General features: G+C 44.4%; 1 protein-coding gene across 1 annotated transcript in view; it reads right to left on the reverse strand.

Annotated features, from left to right (window-relative positions):
- Positions 1-534: 534 nt before the first annotated feature.
- LOC306934229 (chymotrypsinogen A-like) overlaps positions 535-21,173 on the reverse strand; it is a gene marked incomplete at its 3' end in the record, with an annotated part of 117,750 nt that continues 97,111 nt past the window's right edge. The window contains exons 2-7 of the mRNA XM_079516789.1: positions 17,947-18,144; positions 12,182-12,374; positions 9,764-9,900; positions 8,688-8,825; positions 2,660-2,799; positions 535-738 (exon numbers count right to left, since the gene is read on the reverse strand). Coding sequence (XP_079372915.1) covers positions 535-738; positions 2,660-2,799; positions 8,688-8,825; positions 9,764-9,900; positions 12,182-12,374; positions 17,947-18,144 — 1,010 coding nt within the window. The remainder of the gene's footprint in view (positions 739-2,659; positions 2,800-8,687; positions 8,826-9,763; positions 9,901-12,181; positions 12,375-17,946; positions 18,145-21,173) is intronic.

A 21,173-nucleotide genomic window follows, 5' to 3' on the forward strand; every position in this document is an offset into this window, starting at 1 on the left:
GCGTCAAAACGTTTAATCTAAGCCAGTCAACTCAGTTCTTTTGACAGCCCTAATGATGATATGACTATAATGTTCTATTATTGACCTTATTTTTCTGCCTTTTTTCATTTTATTGATTTATATGTTTATATTTTTTATTTTTTCCAAATTTTATAGCGTTTTTCTGAAAAAGGTTGAGAACCACTGACAGAAACATAACGGACGTACGCCATATTAGTCCACTTGCCAGAATGTGATCCCAGACATTTTGAGTACCCAAAGTTTTATGTTAGAAATGTCAAGTATGGGACCCCATAATTTAGAAACTGCCGGATGCTAACTTGCATATGTTGGGCAATTTCCATAATAGGGGGATAAGTGACCATACCATTAACAACCTATATAAGGCAAAGTTTTCAGAATGTCATCATGCTTTCAGTAGCATGTGACATGTCAAACTAGCGGGTTTTCATTTCATTCTGAATCCATACCAAGCATTCGTTTTGCACACAAAGAAAACACTCTTTGGGTTAAAAACGGCCATAGCCGTCATCATCAATATGTATAGTCATAATCGGACACACTCTGTGTCCGACACGGTGATCCAGCCACACAGCCACTGATCCAATTAACATGATCGTGGACGTTGGCGTAGACACCAGGCGTCTGACCGCTGCACGACCCGTTCAACCAGCTCACCAAGCCTGCAATGTAGTGAACACCATCCTCCTTGCAGATCAGCGGCCCGCCAGCATCTCCCTGTAACACACAGAACCATATGGACCACCCTGTAACACACAGAACCATATGGACCAGCCTGAAGATACACAGAACCATATGGACCACCCTGAAGATACACAGAACCATATGGACCACCCTGAAGACACACAGAACCATATGGACCACCCTGAAGACACACAGAACCATATGTTACCACCCTGAAGACACACAGAACCATATGGACCACCCTGAAGACACACAGAACCATATGGACCACCCTGAAGACACACAAAACCATATGGACCACCCTGAAGACACACAGAACCATATGGACCACCCTGTAACACACAGAACCATATGGACCACCCTGAAGACACACAGAACCATATGTTACCACCCTGAAGACACACAGAACCATATGGACCACCCTGAAGACACACAGAACCATATGTTACCACCCTGAAGACACACAGAACCATATGGACCACCCTGAAGACACACAGAACCATATGGACCACCCTGAAGACACACAGAACCATATGGACCACCCTGTAACACACAGAACCATATGGACCACCCTGTAAGACACAGAACTATATGGACCACCCTGTAACACACAGAACCATATGGACCACCCTGTAACACACAGAACCATATGGACCACCCTGAAGACACACAGAACCATATGGACCACCCTGAAGACACACAGAACCATATGGACCACCCTGTAACACACAGAACCATATGGACCACCCTGTAAGACACAGAACTATATGGACCACCCTGTAACACACAGAACCATATGGACCACCCTGTAACACACAGAACCATATGGGCCACTATGCTCGATAACAGGCTTGATAAGCCCAAAGCTTATTGATACCGGGTACTCGATAAGCCCAAAGCTTATTGATAACGGGTACTCGATAAGACCAAAGCTTATTGATACCGGAGGTACTCGATAAGCCCAAAGCTTATTGATACCGGGTACTCGATAAGCCCAAAGCTTATTGATACCAGAGGTACTCGATAAGCCCAAAGCTTATTGATACCGGAGGTACTCGATAAGCCCAGAGCTTATTGATACCAGAGGTACTCGATAAGCCCAAAGCTTATTGATACCGGAGGTACTCGATAAGCCCAAAGCTTATTGATACCGGAGGTACTCGATAAGCCCAAAGCTTATTGATACCGGGTACTCGATAAGCCCAAAGCGTATTGATACCAGGTACTCGATAAGCCCAAAGCTTATTGATACCGGAGGTACTCGATAAGCCCAAAGCTTATTGATACCGGAGGTACTCGATAAGCCCAAAGCTTATTGATACCGGAGGTACTCGATAAGCCCAAAGCTTATTGATACCAGAGGTACTCGATAAGCTTGTTCTCTGATTTTTTGGGGGGAATCTGTTATGGAGCTCCATCCCTACTCCTGGCAGTGGTGACTGCCAAAAGAGTGAGCGACCTACATGCACTTTACCATGGGAGAGAGAGATGCATGGATGAGGTCCACTGGGGGTAACTCTCTCTGGGGTAGTTATGAAGACCAATCTTTGTCCTGTTTCCCCAGGAATCATAGCGCCCCCTGTGTCCCCAGGAATCATAGCGCCCCCTGTGTCCCCAGGAATCATAGCGCCCCCTGTGTCCCCAGGAATCATAGCGCCCCCTGTGTCCCCAGGAATCATAGCGCCCCCTGTGTCCCCAGGAATCATAGCGCCCCCTGTGTCCCCAGGAATCATAGCGCCCCCGTGTTTCCCCGTGGAGCCTGCCTGCTCTCACAGTGCTGTCAAATGTGAAAAAAGGAAGAAAACAAATCTGGTCTCGGTCTGGCTTTTGGTGGACTCGACTACAACAGTAACGCACGCACGCACGCACCACACACACACACACACACACACACACACACACACACACACACACACACACACACACACACACACACACACACACACACACTTACATAACAGAAGTTGACTTTTCCCATGGTGTCTTCTGCACAGATCATGGTGTTGTCGACTTGCAGGGCTCCATAGACATCCTTACAACGCTGCTTAGACATCAGGGTAACGTCTCCATGGGACATTTTGTGTGGCTGGTTAGCTGAGGGACAACAACACACAGACAGGTGGTCAGAACACACAGACAGGTGGTCAGAACAACACAGACAGGTGGTCAGAACACACAGACAGGTGGTCAGAACACAGACAGGTGGTCAGAACACAGACAGGTGGTCAGAACACACAGACAGGTGGTCAGAACAACACAGACAGGTGGTCAGAACACACAGACAGGTGGTCAGAACACAGACAGGTGGTGACAGGTGGTCAGAACACAGACAGGTGGTCAGAACAACACAGACAGGTGGTCAGAACACAGACAGGTGGTCAGAACACAGACAGCTGGTCAGAACACAGACAGGTGGTCAGAACAACACAGACAGGTGGTCAGAACACACAGACAGGTGGTCAGAACAACACAGACAGGTGGTCAGAACAACACAGACAGGTGGTCAGAACACAGACAGGTGGTCAGAACACAGACAGGTGGTCAGAACAACACAGACAGGTGGTCAGAACACAGACAGGTGGTCAGAACAACACAGACAGGTGGTCAGAACACACAGACAGGTGGTCAGAACAACACAGACAGGTGGTCAGAACAACACAGACAGGTGGTCAGAACAACACAGACAGGTGGTCAGAACACAGACAGGTGGTCAGAACAACACAGACAGGTGGTCAGAACAACACAGACAAAATAGTTTAAGCCATCTAGGATCCTGGAGAATCACAACCTGCATAAATCGATTCTGTGAAAAAAGTATTCGATTTCCTGTTATTTTGTGATTTGAGCCAAATGCTTTTATTTTGAAGGGAGTTTTGTGTGACATAGCCACCTGCACACCGGAAACAAGGACTGTCTAAAGAGGACGAGACGCGAATACCGTACGGGCGACGCCATGTTGCTCCATGGAAGGAAAGAAACATGCGCAGTTGAGACCAGGAAGTTGTACATGCCCAAATTTGTGCATGTACAACTTCCTGGTCTCAACTGCGCATGTTTCTTTCCTTCCATGGAGCACCATGGAGCAACATGGCGTCGCCCGTACGTTCTTCGCGTCTCGTCCTCTTGTTAAAATATTTCATTACTTTTGGAGTTAAAAACAGCTGTTAAAAAGGAAAAAACAAGTTCATTATAATAAGTGCATGGTGATGTTAAAGTCATCAATTCATTGTAATGTGATTACAGTAATTATACTGATGGTCAAAACCATTTAAAAGGGAATTGTACTGTTTTGAATATGCTAGTTACATTTGGAGCTAATGTGAGCTACAGCAATTTTATGGAAAAATATGTGTAATACTAACAGAGTATTTAGTTTTGTGTTCTTTATTTTCTTAAATAAATTCACTACCATCAGTACAAGTATTGACCTTCTCTCGGCGGGGACCGCTACAGTATATATATATATAAAAATAAAGGGGACTGTCCGGTGACAACTTACCCGGCCACGTAAGTCCCCTAACCTCATATCAGTCTTAACCGGCCACGTAAGTCTCCTAACCTCATATCAGTCTTAACCGGCCACGTAAGTCCCCTAACCTCATATCAGTCTTAACCGGCCACGTAAGTCTCCTAACCTCATATCAGTCTTAACCGGCCACGTAAGTCCCCTAACCTCATATCAGTCTTAACCGCCCACTTAAGTCTCCTAACCTCATATCAGTCTTAACCGGCCACGTAAGTCCCCTAACCTCATATCAGTCTTAACCGGCCACGTAAGTCCCCTAACCTCATATCAGTCTTAACCGGCCACGTAAGTCCCCTAACCTCATATCAGTCTTAACCGGCCACGTAAGTCCCCTAACCTCATACCAGTCCCCTAACCTCATATCAGTCTTAACCGGCCACGTAAGTCCCCTAACCTCATACCAGTCCCCTAACCTCATATCAGTCTTAACCGACCACGTAAGTCCCCTAACCTCATACCAGTCCCCTAACCTCATATCAGTCTTAACCGACCACGTAAGTCCCTGTTGTGAGTGGCGAACCAGTGACGCCCCAATGTGGCCCCTAAGATCTCCACCCCCGAGCGTCTCAGTAACAAGGACATATGTTATGCTTGTGTGACACAATGCACATGACTTTCACCTATTGTGTTACTGTAATACTGTTTTAAATGATGTGTTCTGACCCCACATGTATTATACTGAAACAGGCAGCCGATGGGTTAAATCTGCTGTTAAGTCTTCTTCAACTGTATGCATTCATTACATTATTGCAGTCGCTGTATATTGTGTTTCTCCTATAGCAGCAGTAATGAACTGAAGTAACCCAGAAATGAACTGAAGGAACCCTTTACACGTTCACGCTGTTGACCTTGGCTAGAAATGAACTGAAGGAACCCTTCACGCATTCACGTTGGACAGGCGGAACAATGTGATAATTGTATGCTATGACCTGACCAGTCTGAGGCACGCTATCTCTTCACGAGAGTTTGCGCAGTGCACATACAAGTGGAAAAGCAGCTATAAATCTCTGCCTCATAAAAGCCATAGATTAAAAGTTGCGAGTGTGTTTATATATCTTCCACTGTATCCCTCAATCCCCGACGCCTCATACGAAGTGAGCTCGGGACGAGCGGACATGTGGGAGGCATAGGGAGTCTCCCGTGCCGGCTTTGATGCCCGCGCCGGGACTTTACGCACACTGCATAAACCTGTGATTGTGAACACGATACAGATAGGATAGTTTTAAGGTTTTAATTAGGGTCGCTCCTGATAGCCTCGTACAAGCAGGCCATCAGCGGTGGGTAACGGAGTGTGTGTACTTTACACAGTGTGTTAGTCTTGTGTCGCACAAATGGTGTGTCTCCGGGCTACACAATGAGTCAAAGGTGTATAATATTATAAGTTATTTATGGCATATTTAATGAAACATAATATTGTGCGCACGTCACACAACAGCTCTGTAGGGGAGCTATACAGTACTAAGATGTACAGGTATGGGCGGAAGCCACTTGTAATGGGTTTATCTTTTGAAGAGGTGTTTTGAACACCTTAGCTACTAGTGATTTGTAGCACAGCTATTTTGAGACGAAGAGAAGACCGTGAAAGTCCTGGCACTATACTGCTTAGCAAACAGGAGTAGACCAGTGTTCAGGCGGAGAGGGTGATGAGAGCCAGCTCTCTTTTACAGTCCCCTAACCTCATACCAGTCCCCTAACCTCATATCAGTCTTAACCGGCCACGTAAGTCCCATAACCTCATATCAGTCTTAACCGGCCACGTAAGTCCCCTAACCTCATATCAGTCTTAACCTGCCACGTAAGTCCCCTAACCTCATATCAGTCCCTTTATTTAGAGGTAATAAAGTTGGCACCTCGACAGAGTGCATTTCTAGGTGTGATTAGTGGTAGTCAGTGGTTGGATACGTACCATCTTTAGTTTAAGGTGTGATTAGTGGTAGTCAGTGGTTGGATACGTACCATCTTTAGTTTAAGGTGTGATTAGTGGTAGTCAGTGGTTGGATACGTACCATCTTTAGTTTAAGGTGTGATTAGTGGTAGTCAGTGGTTGGATACGTACCATCATTAGTTTAAGGTGTGATTAGTGGTAGTCAGTGGTTGGATACGTACCATCTATAGTTTAAGGTGTGATTAGTGGTAGTCAGTGGTTGGATACGTACCATCTTTAGTTTAAGGTGTGATTAGTGGTAGTCAGTGGTTGGATACGTACCATCTATAGTTTAAGGTGTGATTAGTGGTAGTCAGTGGTTGGATACGTACCATCTTTAGTTTAAGGTGTGATTAGTGGTAGTCAGTGGTTGGATACGTACCATCTATAGTTTAAGGTGTGATTAGTGGTAGTCAGTGGTTGGATACGTACCATCTTTAGTTTAAGGTGTGATTAGTGGTAGTCAGTGGTTGGATACGTACCATCTATAGTTTAAGGTGTGATTAGTGGTAGTCAGTGGTTGGATACGTACCATCTTTAGTTTAAGGTGTGATTAGTGGTAGTCAGTGGTTGGATACGTACCATCTATAGTTTAAGGTGTGATTAGTGGTAGTCAGTGGTTGGATACGTACCATCTATAGTTTAAGGTGTGATTAGTGGTAGTCAGTGGTTGGATACGTACCATCTATAGTTTAAGGTGTGATTAGTGGTAGTCAGTGGTTGGATACGTACCATCTTTAGTTTAAGGTGTGATTAGTGGTAGTCAGTGGTTGGATACGTACCATCTTTAGTTTAAGGTGTGATTAGTGGTAGTCAGTGGTTGGATACGTACCATCTTTAGTTTAAGGTGTGATTAGTGGTAGTCAGTGGTTGGATACGTACCATCTTTAGTTTAAGGTGTGATTAGTGGTAGTCAGTGGTTGGATACGTACCATCTTTAGTTTAAGGTGTGATTAGTGGTAGTCAGTGGTTGGATACGTACCATCTTTAGTTTAAGGTGTGATTAGTGGTAGTCAGTGGTTGGATACGTACCATCTTTAGTTTAAGGTGTGATTAGTGGTAGTCAGTGGTTGGATACGTACCATCTATAGTTTAAGGTGTGATTAGTGGTAGTCAGTGGTTGGATACGTACCATCTTCAGTTTAAGGTGTGATTAGTGGTAGTCAGTGGTTGGATACGTACCATCTTTAGTTTAAGGTGTGATTAGTGGTAGTCAGTGGTTGGATACGTACCATCTTTAGTTTAAGGTGTGATTAGTGGTAGTCAGTGGTTGGATACGTACCATCTTTAGTTTAAGGTGTGATTAGTGGTAGTCAGTGGTTGGATATGTACCATCTTTAGTTGAAGGTGTGATTAGTGGTAGTCAGTGGTTGGATACGTACCATCTTCAGTTTAAGGTGTGATTAGTGGTAGTCAGTGGTTGGATACGTACCATCTTTAGTTTAAGGTGTGATTAGTGGTAGTCAGTGGTTGGATACGTACCATCTTTAGTTTAAGGTGTGATTAGTGGTAGTCAGTGGTTGGATACGTACCATCTTTAGTTTAAGGTGTGATTAGTGGTAGTCAGTGGTTGGATATGTACCATCTTTAGTTGAAGGTGTGATTAGTGGTAGTCAGTGGTTGGATACGTACCATCTATAGTTTAAGGTGTGATTAGTGGTAGTCAGTGGTTGGATACGTACCATCTATAGTTTAAGGTGTGATTAGTGGTAGTCAGTGGTTGGATACGTACCATCTTTAGTTTAAGGTGTGATTAGTGGTAGTCAGTGGTTGGATACGTACCATCTATAGTTTAAGGTGTGATTAGTGGTAGTCAGTGGTTGGATACGTACCATCTATAGTTTAAGGTGTGATTAGTGGTAGTCAGTGGTTGGATACGTACCATCTATAGTTTAAGGTGTGATTAGTGGTAGTCAGTGGTTGGATACGTACCATCTTTAGTTTAAGGTGTGATTAGTGGTAGTCAGTGGTTGGATACGTACCATCTATAGTTTAAGGTGTGATTAGTGGTAGTCAGTGGTTGGATACGTACCATCTATAGTTTAAGGTGTGATTAGTGGTAGTCAGTGGTTGGATACGTACCATCTTTAGTTTAAGGTGTGATTAGTGGTAGTCAGTGGTTGGATACGTACCATCTTTAGTTTAAGGTGTGATTAGTGGTAGTCAGTGGTTGGATACGTACCATCTTTAGTTTAAGGTGTGATTAGTGGTAGTCAGTGGTTGGATACGTACCATCTATAGTTTAAGGTGTGATTAGTGGTAGTCAGTGGTTGGATACGTACCATCTTTAGTTTAAGGTGTGATTAGTGGTAGTCAGTGGTTGGATACGTACCATCTATAGTTTAAGGTGTGATTAGTGGTAGTCAGTGGTTGGATACGTACCATCTTTAGTTTAAGGTGTGATTAGTGGTAGTCAGTGGTTGGATACGTACCATCTTTAGTTTAAGGTGTGATTAGTGGTAGTCAGTGGTTGGATACGTACCATCTTTAGTTTAAGGTGTGATTAGTGGTAGTCAGTGGTTGGATACGTACCATCTTTAGTTTTGCCCCATCCAGAGATCACACACTGCTTTCCATCGGGGAAGATCTTGTTTGGCAGACAGGCAGTTTTAACATAGCTGGTTCCATTGGCACAGAATGCTCCGTTGGTGAATCTCAGCTGGAGTAATGCTGACACAGTAAACACAATAGTTACATAATATTAGCATTAGTGAGGCGTAGGTGGTGCCCGGCCAGGAGTCAACCCACAGTGCCTAGTCCCTCCACATCACTGAGGATACGTCCCAGGTGATGACCTTGGGATACATCACTGAGGACACGTCCCAGGTGATGACCTTGGGATACATCACTGAGGATACGTCCCAGGTGATGACCTTGGGATACATCACTGAGGATACGTCCCAGGTGATGACCTTGGGATACATCACTGAGGATACGTCCCAGGTGATGACCTTGGGATACATCACTGAGGATACGTCCCAGGTGATGACCTTGGGATACATCACTGAGGATACGTCCCAGGTGGTGACCTTGGGATACATCACTGAGGATACGTCCCAGGTGATGACCTTGGGATACATCACTGAGGATACGTCCCAGGTGATGACCTTGGGTTACATCACTGAGGATACGTCCCAGGTGATGACCTTGGGATACATCACTGAGGATACGTCCCAGGTGCATCAATGTGATGTCTTTAAGTTCTCTGACTGACATGATGTCATCATTTAGACTTTAAGCATGCTGTATGACTGACCTACAGTAAATGGATGGACCAATCAGAGACATACAGTAAATGGATGGACCAATCAGAGACCTACAGTAAATGGATGGACCAATCAGAGACATACAGTAAATGGATGGACCAATCAGAGACCTACAGTAAATGGATGGACCAATCAGAGACATACAGTAAATGGATGGACCAATCAGAGACATACAGTAAATGGATGGACCAATCAGAGACATACAGTAAATGGATGGACCAATCAGAGACCTACAGTAAATAGATGGACCAATCAGAGACATACAGTAAATGGATGGACCAATCAGAGACATACAGTAAATGGATGGACCAATCAGAGACATACAGTAAATGCATGACTCACCAATGTCATTACTTCCAGTGCTCTTAATGAAATCCACATGAATGAAGTCTCTCACCACGGCGATGACCTGGTCTGACTCTTCATGTCTCCCATTGTCCACTCCCCCCACCACCACCTGCATGTCCATGGAGCTGTTACTGGAGAGGAACAACAGACAGTCAGTCATTAAGACCACCTGCATGTCCATGGAGCTGTTACTGGAGAGGAACAACAGACAGTCAGTCATTAAGACCACCTGCATGTCCATGGAGCTGTTACTGGAGAGGAACAACAGACAGTCAGTCATTAAGACCACCTGCATGTCCATGGAGCTGTTACTGGAGAGGAACAACAGACAGTCAGTCATTAAGACCACCTGCATGTCCATGGAGCTGTTACTGGAGAGGAACAACAGACAGTCAGTCATTAAGACCACCTGCATGTCCATGGAGCTGTTACTGGAGGAACAACAGACAGTCAGTTATCCCAGAGAGACATACATTATTCTGTCTCCAAAACTATGGAATGAACTTCCCATGGCAGTCAGAACTGCAGACTCACTCCCAATCTAAACTATGGAATGAACTTCCCATTGCAGTCAGAACTGCAGACTCACTCCCAATCTAAACTATGGAATGAACTTCCCATTGCAGTCAGAACTGCACACTCACTCCCAATCCAAACTATGGAATGAACTTCCCATTGCAGTCAGAACTGCAGACTCGCTCCCAATCTAAACTATGGAATGAACTTCCCATTGCATTCAGAACTGCAGACTCACTCCCAATCTAAACTATGGAATTAACTTCCCATTGCAGTCAGAACTGCAGACTCACTCCCAATCTAAGCTATGGAATGAACTTCCCATTGCAGTCAGAACTACAGACTCACTCCCAATCTAAACTATGGAATGAACTTCCCATTGCAGTCAGAACTGCACACTCACTCCCAATCTAAACTATGGAATGAACTTCCCATTGCAGTCAGAACTGCAGACTCACTCACAATCTAAACTATGGAATGAACTTCCCATTGCAGTCAGAACTACAGACTCACTCCCAATCTAAACTATGGAATGAACTTCCCATTGCAGTCAGAACTGCACACTCACTCCCAATCTAAACTATGGAATGAACTTCCCATTGCAGTCAGAACTGCAGACTCACTCCCAATCTAAACGATGGAATGAACTTCCCATTGCAGTCAGAACCACAGACTCACTCCCAATCTAAACTATGGAATGAACTTCCCATTGCAGTCAGAACCACAGACTCACTCCCAATCTAAACTATGGAATGAAATTCCCATTGCAGTCAGAACTGCAGACTCACTCCCAATCTAAACTATGGAATGAACTTCCCATTGCAGTCAGAACTGCAGACTCACTCCCAATCTAAACTATGGAATGAACTTCCCATTGCAGTTAGAACTGCACACTCACTCCCAATCTAAACTATGGAATGAACTTCCCATTGCAGTCAGAACTGCAGACTCACTCCCAATCTAAACTATGGAATGAACTTCCCATTGCAGTCAGAATTGCAGACTCACTCCCAATCTAAACTATGGAATGAACTTCCCATTGCAGTCAGAACTACAGACTCACTCGCAATCTAAAGTATGGAATGAACTTCCCATTGCAGTCAGAACTGCAGACTCACTCCCAATCTAAACTATGGAATGAACTTCCCATTGCAGTCAGAACTACAGACTCACTCCCAATCTAAAATATGGAATGAACTCCCCATTGCAGTCAGAACTGCAGACTCACTCCCAATCTAAACTATGGAATGAACTTCACATTGCAGTCAGAACTACAGACTCACTCTTAATCTACCGTAAACTATGGAATGAACTTCACATTACAATGAACTGCAGACTCACTCCCAATCTAAACTATGGAATGAACTTCCCATTGCAGTCAGAACTGCAGACTCACTCCCAATCTAAACTATGGAATGAACTTCCCATTGCAGTCAGAACTGCAAACTCACTCCCAATCTAAACTATGGAATGCATACCGAGGCAGGTTTGGCGAAAGGGCCTTTCTGTGTGGAGTTTGCATGTTCTCTCCGTGTCCCCTAGGGTAGGTACCCTCACAAAAAACATGCAGTAATCCTGGTCTCTAAACTGCCTCCCCCTGGCCAGCCGGGGGGAGGAACTGGTTGGAATAACGCCTTCCACACGCTACGTCCAACCAGGGAAACTCCCCCCTGTCAGGTGTAAAGGAGCAACTTGGACACTCAGGCATGAAGGAAGCATGAGTTCAAGTCTGTTGCTCTCCCCAGGTTGGCGGAGGATGTGTAGAGCCCAGGATCACATTAGATAATTGACAGGGGTGAAAAATGGGTTACAAAATTGTGGGATAAACAAATCTAAACTATGGAATGAACTGAATGGAATGAACACACATAGCATTTAAATTTTAGAGCATCTTACATGCAGTGAGCAGCCGTGAGGACCCAACAGGACGCGATGAGGACGCCTCCACAGTGGTGTCTGAACGGATCCGATGTTTCTTTGAGTCTGCGCTGCAGAGACACCTGCCATGGATGCTCTCCTGAACGGGACAGAGTGCCTTCGAGGACCGCGAATGTAATGCCGTTCTGGTCCGTATGCCTGCCACACTGGCCTGGGTCAGATGGAGAGACAGAGCATGAGGACATTTATTTAATTGAACCTTTATTTTAACACATTGAGACTGAGACTCTTTTTCAAGTGGGAACTGGCCAAGAGGCAGAAACCAAATGACACTTCAATGCTATGTCGTACATGTCAAATTATACATCCATGACATACTTCAAGAAACCTATACAACACATCTCCAAAATGGTACACTAACAGTGACCGGGCGCAAGAACATTGTGCACAGAGCAAATACACAATGTACATTATAAACAGGGAGAATATAAACATAGGCCTGAAGAAAGGCTAGTACACATCTGGACATGTGCAGGTGTTGGACTGTACATCTGGACATGTGCAGGTGTTGGACTGTACATCTGGACATGTGCAGGTGTTGGACTGTACATCTGGACATGTGCAGGTGTTGGACTGTACATCTAAGACATGTGCAGGTGTTGGACTGTACATCTGGACATGTGCAGGTGTTGGACTGTACATCTAAGACATGTGCAGGTGTTGGACTGTACATCTGGACATGTGCAGGTGTTGGACTGTACATCTAAGACATGTGCAGGTGTTGGACTGTACGTCTAAGATGATGCTTTTGAAACTCCTCAAAGGAACTTTCAAGGGCAATTTTAGTCTGGACTGCAGGTCATTCCACGACCACTATAGCAAGATTTGAAGGCTGGCACTACACACCGCAGCCAGACATTTGATCTGAGGTGTAGACCGTTCTTCACCAAATTGAATTTGGGGGAAATGTAAGGAGGAAGATCACCAAGTATGGCTTTATAAATGAAAATGATGCCAATGATGTTCTGAAAGGTGAGCTAGTTATGAATCTACAACATGGTACAGATAGATATGAATCTACAGCATGGTACAGATAGATATGAATCTACAACATGGTACAGATAGATATTAATCTACAGCATGGTACAGATAGATATGAATCTACAACATGGTACAGATAGATATGAATCTACAACATGGTACAGATAGATATGAATCTACAACATGGTACAGATAGATATGAATCTACAACATGGTACAGATAGATATGAATCTACAACATGGTACAGATAGATATGAATCTACAGCATGGTACAGATAGATATGAATCTACAACATGGTACAGATAGATATGAATCTACAACATGGTACAGATAGATATGAATCGACAGCATGGTACAGATAGATATGAATCTACAACATGGTACAGATAGATATGAATCTACAGCATGGTACAGATAGATATGAATCTACAACATGGTACAGATAGATATGAATCTACAACATGGTACAGATAGATATGAATCTACAACATGGTACAGATAGATATGAATCTACAACATGGTACAGATATATATGAATCTACAACATGGTACAGATAGATATGAATCTACAACATGGTACAGATAGATATTAATCTACAGCATGGTACAGATCAGATAGATATGAATCTACAACATGGTACAGATATATATGAATCTACAACATGGTACAGATATATATGAATCTACAACATGGTACAGATCAGATATGAATCTACAGCATGGTACAGATCAGATATGAATCTACAGCATGGTACAGATAGATATGAATCTACAACATGGTACAGATCAGATAGATATGAATCTACAACATGGTACAGATAGATATTAATCTACAGCATGGTACAGATCAGATAGATATGAATCTACAACATGGTACAGATAGATATGAATCTACAGCATGGTACAGATAGATATGAATCTACAACATGGTACAGATAGATATGAATCTACAACATGGTACAGATAGATATGAATCTACAACATAGTACAGATAGATATTAATCTACAGCATGGTACAGATATATATGAATCTACAACATGGTACAGATAGATATGAATCTACAGCATGGTACAGATCAGATAGATATGAATCTACAGCATGGTACAGATCAGATAGATATGAATCTACAACATGGTACAGATAGATATGAATCTACAGCATGGTACAGATAGATATGAATCTACAGCATGGTACAGATAGATATGAATCTACAGCATGGTACAGATAGATATGAATCTACAACATGGTACAGATAGATATGAATCTACAACATGGTACAGATAGATATGAATCTACAGCATGGTACAGATAGATATGAATCTACAACATGGTACAGATAGATATGAATCTACAGCATGGTACAGATAGATATGAATCTACAACATGGTACAGATAGATATGAATCTACAACATGGTACAGATAGATATGAATCTACAGCATGGTACAGATCAGATAGATATGAATCTACAACATGGTACAGATAGATATGAATCTACAGCATGGTACAGATAGATATGAATCTACAACATGGTACAGATAGATATGAATCTACAACATGGTACAGATAGATATGAATCTACAACATGGTACAGAGGATCCAGTTTGGCGGAGGTGGAGGAGGTGGAGGAGGTGGCAGAGGTGGAGGAGGTGGCGGAGGTGGAGGAGGTGGAGGAGGTGGAGGAGGATCAAGCAAACCTATAAATGGTATCACCATAGTGAGTCCAACTGGGACAGAGAGAGACCAGTGTTTTTGTCGGGAATGTGGAATATTTTGGCCACTATTACAAACCACTGGAATATATTCAGGCATATTTTCGTGAAACGGACCTACATTTGCGCCCGGGTGATTCTTCAGAGGTTAGTGAAATACTCAGCAGTGAAGCTTATTTGACCGTTTCAATTATCAGCCGTCAACGTGTTAACACTCCGATTGCCCGGGGTTATTTAATCCATTACATCATAGCGCCTGGCGATTTATAGCAGCGGAGCAGTTTTAGCGACGGACCGGATGTTATTCCGGATGTGGATGTAGCAGCTAAATGTAGCCAAAACACTCTAGAGGCGACAACAACAACGGGAGGTATGATAAATCTACCGCGACTAGCGACGGGACCGCGGTGGGCCGTCTAACACAGGATCTTTTCTTAGAATTGGACGGGATGATTTAGATCAAGAGTTATTAACGTTTTAAGATTTTCGTTCTCGTCTGCTAAACAGGGGGGGAACATTTCCGATGACGTCCCACTGTTGTGCAACAGGCGCTCCTAGGCTGTGGAGCGATGCGATCGGTTTTGATATCAATAAACGTCTTTTGGATAAAACATCGTCCTGGGTGTTACTAATATAAAGGACGGTGAACTTCGTCCTGGGTGCTGGGTGTTACTAATAGAAAGGACGGTGAACTTCGTCCTGGGTGTTACTAATATAAAGGACGGTGAACTTCGTCCTGGGCGCTGGGTGTTCCTAAAATAAAGGACGGTGAACTTCGTCCTGGGCGCTGGGTGTTACTAATATAAAGGACGGTGAACTTCGTCCTGGGTGTTACTAATAGAAAGGACGATGAACTTCGTCCTGGGTGTTACTAATAGAAAGGACGATGAACTTCGTCCTGGGTGTTACTAATAGAAAGGACGGTGAACTTCGTCCTGGGCGCTGGGTGTTACTAATAGAAAGGACGGTGAACTTCGTCCTGGGCGCTGGGTGTTACTAATAGAAAGGACGGTGAACTTTGTCCTGGGTGTTACTAATAGAAAGGACGGTGAACTTTGTCCTGGGTGTTACTAATATAAAGGACGGTGAACTTTGTCCTGGGCGCTGGGTGTTACTAATAGAAAGGACGGTGAACTTCGTCCTGGGTGTTACTAATAGAAAGGACGGTAAACTTCGTCCTGGGTGTTACTAATAGAAAGGACGGTAAACTTCGTCCTGGGTGTTACTAATAGAAAGGACGGTGAACGTTGTCCTGGGTGTTACTAATAGAAAGGACGGTGAACTTCGTCCTGGGTGTTACTAATAGAAAGGACGGTGAACTTCGTCCTGGGTGTTACTAATAGAAAGGACGGTGAACTTCGTCCTGGGTGTTACTAATAGAAAGGACGGTGAACTGTGTCCTGGGTGTTACTAATATAAAGGACGGTGAACTTCGTCCTGGGTGTTACTAATAGAAAGGACGGTGAACTTCGTCCTGGGTGTTACTAATATAAAGGACGGTGAACTTCGTCCTGGGTGTTACTAATAGAAAGGACGGTGAACTTCGTCCTGGGCGCTGGGTGTTACTAATAGAAAGGACGGTGAACTTCGTCCTGGGTGTTACTAATAGAAAGGACGGTGAACTTCGTCCTGGGTGTTACTAATAGAAAGGACGGTGAACGTTGTCCTGGGTGTTACTAATAGAAAGGACGGTGAACTTCGTCCTGGGTGTTACTAATAGAAAGGACGGTGAACTTCGTCCTGGGTGTTACTAATATAAAGGACGGTGAACTTCGTCCTGGGTGTTACTAATAGAAAGGACGGTGAACTTCGTCCTGGGTGTTACTAATATAAAGGACGGTGAACTTCGTCCTGGGTGTTACTAATAGAAAGGACGGTGAACTTCGTCCTGGGCGCTGGGTGTTACTAATAGAAAGGACGGTGAACTTCGTCCTGGGTGTTACTAATAGAAAGGACGGTGAACTTCGTCCTGGGTGTTACTAATAGAAAGGATGGTGAACTTCGTCCTGGGTGTTACTAATAGAAAGGACGGTGAACTTCGTCCTGGGCGCTGGGTGTTACTAATATAAAGGACGGTGAACTTCGTCCTGGGCGCTGGGTGTTACTAATATAAAGGACGGTGAACTTCGTCCTGGGCGTTTGGGGTGTTACTAATAGAAAGGACGGTGAACTTCGTCCTGGGCGCTGGGTGTTACTAATATAAAGGACGGTGAACTTCGTCCTGGGCGTTTGGGGTGTTACTAATATAAAGGACGGTGAACTTCGTCCTGGGCGCTGGGTGTTACTAATATAAAGGACGGTGAACTTCGTCCTGGGCGCTGGGTGTTACTAATATAAAGGACGGTGAACTTCGTCCTGGGCGTTTGGGGTGTTACTAATAGAAAGGATGGTGAACTTCGTCCTGGGTGTTACTAATATAAAGGACGGTGAACTTCGTCATGGGTGTTACTAATATAAAGGACGGTGAACTTCGTCCTGGGTGTTACTAATAGAAAGGACGGTGAACTTCGTCCTGGGTGTTACTAATAGAAAGGACGGTGAACTTCGTCCTGGGCGCTGGGTGTTACTAATAGAAAGGATGGTGAACTTTGTCCTGGGCGCTGGGTGTTACTAATAGAAAGGATGGTGAACTTTGTCCTGGGCTTTTGGGGTGTTACTAATAGAAAGGACGGTGAACTTCGTCCTGGGTGTTACTAATAGAAAGGACGGTGAACTTCGTCCTGGGTGTTACTAATAGAAAGGACGGTGAACTTCGTCCTGGGTGTTACTAATAGAAAGGACGGTGAACTTCGTCCTGGGCGCTGGGTGTTACTAATAGAAAGGATGGTGAACTTTGTCCTGGGCGCTGGGTGTTACTAATAGAAAGGATGGTGAACTTTGTCCTGGGCGCTGGGTGTTACTAATAGAAAGGATGGTGAACTTTGTCCTGGGCGTTTGGGGTGTTACTAATAGAAAGGATGGTGAACTTCGTCCTGGGCGATCGGGGTGTTAATAATGATAAAACGTTACAACACTGATGAACACTTACCTTCACATGTCAGAGTCAAAGGTGTCCAATTTCCACCCATACACGTCACGTAGTGGTGTCCTCCGGTCGAGGTGTATCCCACCATGCAGTCGTAAAACACCTTGGCTTTGGGTGTGTACATGAATTTTTGCGGGCTGATCATGATGCTGTTCATACGGTAGACCTCTGGAGGTACACAGTTGTTTGGACGCAGCGGAGCTGTGGGGAGATGAGCAGCTGTGGAGAGATGAGCAAGATGACTGTATCTGTACATGTGTGTATTGTGTATTGTGTACTGAGTATTTGTATTGTGTACTGAGTATTTTTATTGTGTACTGAGTATTTGTATTGAGTACTGAGTATTTGCATTGTGTACTGAGTATTTGTATTGAGTACTGAGTATTTGTATTGTGTAATGAGTATTTGTATTGTGTATTGAGTATTTGTATTGTGTACTGAGTATTTGTATTGTGTATTGAGTATTTGTATTGTGTACTGAGTATTTGTATTGTGTACTGCATATTTAGTCTTCAAAATAAAAGTCCCCGCTGCATCCAACATACAGTATAAAGGGCCTTTCAAACGGGACACGTTGTTGCCTGGGTCAACGGCAGCTCTGCTACAGGTCTGTTCAAGAGGGACACGTTGTTGCCTGGGTCAACGGCAGCTCTGCTACGGGTCTGTTCAAGAGGGACACGTTGTTGCCTGGGTCAACGGCAGCTCTGCTACGGGTCTGTTCAAGAGGGACACGTTGTTGCCTGGGTCAACGGCAGCTCTGCTACAGGTCTGTTCAAGAGGGACACGTTGTTGCCTGGGTCAACGGCAGCTCTGCTACAGGTCTGTTCAAGAGGGACACGTTGTTGCCTGGGTCAACGGCAGCTCTGCTACAGGTCTGTTCAAGAGGGACACGTTGTTGCCTGGGTCAACGGCAGCTCTGCTACAGGTCTGTTCAAGAGGGACACGTTGTTGCCTGGGTCAACGGCAGCTCTGCTACAGGTCTGTTCAAGAGGGACACGTTGTTGCCTGGGTCAACGGCAGCTCTGCTACAGGTCTGTTCAAGAGGGACACGTTGTTGCCTGGGTCAACGGCAGCTCTGCTACGGGTCTGTTCAAGAGTGGCGCGACAACGCAAGCGCGAAAAAAAGCTAAGCATAATCCAGGTCTGGTGAGTCGCGGGGGGTGGGGGGGCGTGTGCACGAAACGAGCACAACAAATTCACGGGCTCACGTAAATACGCTTGCGTTGTCGCACTGCGACTTCTCCGAGCAAAAACGCAGGTCTCATTGAAAATGAACTGTAGGCGCGTTTTATCGCTTCACGTTTGAAAGGCCCTTTTGTGTGTAGAGGATATCTGGCTGCACATTTATAGAGTGACAATGTAATGACGCTTAAGACCTCTTTAATTCCAAATTGGCCAAATTGTCAAATATTATGCAAGAAAGAGGCAAACGTGAAAACAGAAAATATACAAGCTCACAACACCTGCTTGTAGATCGGCTATTTTCACAATGTTTATCTGTGGAACGTAGTCAAACTAAATGTAATGCCTACAAATCTGTGCTTGTCAGGTTGGGGTGGGAGGGGGGTGTAGGAGCCAAAACTGACCTAAAGCACATTCTGAGTGATTGTCTCCACCAGGCCGAAGGCATGGGGAGAGAGTATGTTTTGCACTCCGTCCGTGTGTCCGTCCGTGTGTCCGTCCGTGTGTGTGTCCTTCCGTCCGTCCGTTACCAGCTAATCTCCGGCACCGTTAACCCGGTCGATGCCAAACTTTGCACACACACTCCCTGGATGCCAACGATGAACCTCTGCCCCATATTTTCCAGAACGGCCTGTTATAGCGCCACCATGAGGCAGCTTTTCACATTTTTTACCTAAAACTGCACCGATCTGTGTGAAATGTTGCATGCACACTCCCTAGAGTCCAAGGACAAACCTTTGACCCTCAATTTCCGCATCTGCCTTTTATAGCGCCACCAGGAGGCCGACTTTTGTAAAACAAATTTTTTGATATTTTCTTTCTCTTTCTTTGGCTCTGCCATTTTCCTCTCTTTCTCTCCTTTGAGCCTGTAGCTGCCATCTTCTTGGCAACAGGCTTCTTGGCTTTCGTCTTCTTGGGCCCTTTAGCCGCTGGGGGCCAGTCTTCTTGGGTCGTGGAGCTGCTGCCTTAGCACTAAGTGTCGTCCCTTTCACCACTTTTCTGACAGCTGATTCTTCAGCCAAGCTGCTGCTGATCATGGCATCTTGCTCTGCCTGCACCTCCTGTGACCTCGGACTCACAGCCTGGTGAGTAAGCTCCTCCTCCACATGTGTCCTCAGACTATAGCCTCATGCAGCCCCATTGTCTTTGTCAGTCGTGAGAAGCAACACAATTCTCACTATCAAATATGACGACGACATCATCATCATCATCATGGCAATGCGGACCATACAACCACCCGTCCCGATTGGCTTCAAAATACCTTTGTCTATGGTAGTCAATTATCTTCTGAATAGGTACTGGAGGTTCATCATCCAACCAGTCATCCATGTTACAGTCTTGTGACTCTTGTCCAAACACGCAAAGTCTGTTAAAGCTTGTTCAATGCATTGTACTTACGTTTCTAACGGTGGGTGGCCTCAACACTTGCTTTTTTGTCCCCCTACACCAAACCTTGTTTGCCGAAAATGCAGTGCGATGCATTGTGAGCCTGTAGATCTGCCATTTTTGGCTTACGAGTATGCTAGCACATAATAAAGAAGCACATTATAATACAGACAATTGAAGAAAAATGAAAAATGTGAAATCTAAAGAAAGCACATAAAGTCAATATTCTCGAGCTTCTACATTACATGTGCAGACATTTGTGCACCAAACGTTTATGTGTATAAAATTACCTCCAGGGTTAAGTTGGGGTCACAAGTCAATGGCAGCATTATTTTGGGGTCGGGGCTGAAAAGTGTGGGAACCCATGCCCTAGGGCAGGGATTCTCAACCTGGGGGTCGCGACCCCTCGGGGGGTCCCCAAATTATTTGGTTATTATTATTTTTTTGCAACTTTATTGCTGGAAAATGGAAATTTAGAGTTTACATAGTACACATAGTTCATGCATAATAAACTTTCCTTAATGATTATATCTGGTTTCAGTATTTATTTATGATGTATGTTCTCTATTATTAACCCATTTTGACCTGAGATCAGATTCTAAAAATGTCTTCTACATCCGTTCTTCGATTTTTCAAAAGAATTCTCTTTTTTTTCAATTTAC

The sequence above is a fragment of the Electrona antarctica genome, assembly GCF_951216825.1.
Source record: "Electrona antarctica genome assembly, chromosome: 2".
Lineage (NCBI taxonomy): Eukaryota > Metazoa > Chordata > Actinopteri > Myctophiformes > Myctophidae > Electrona > Electrona antarctica.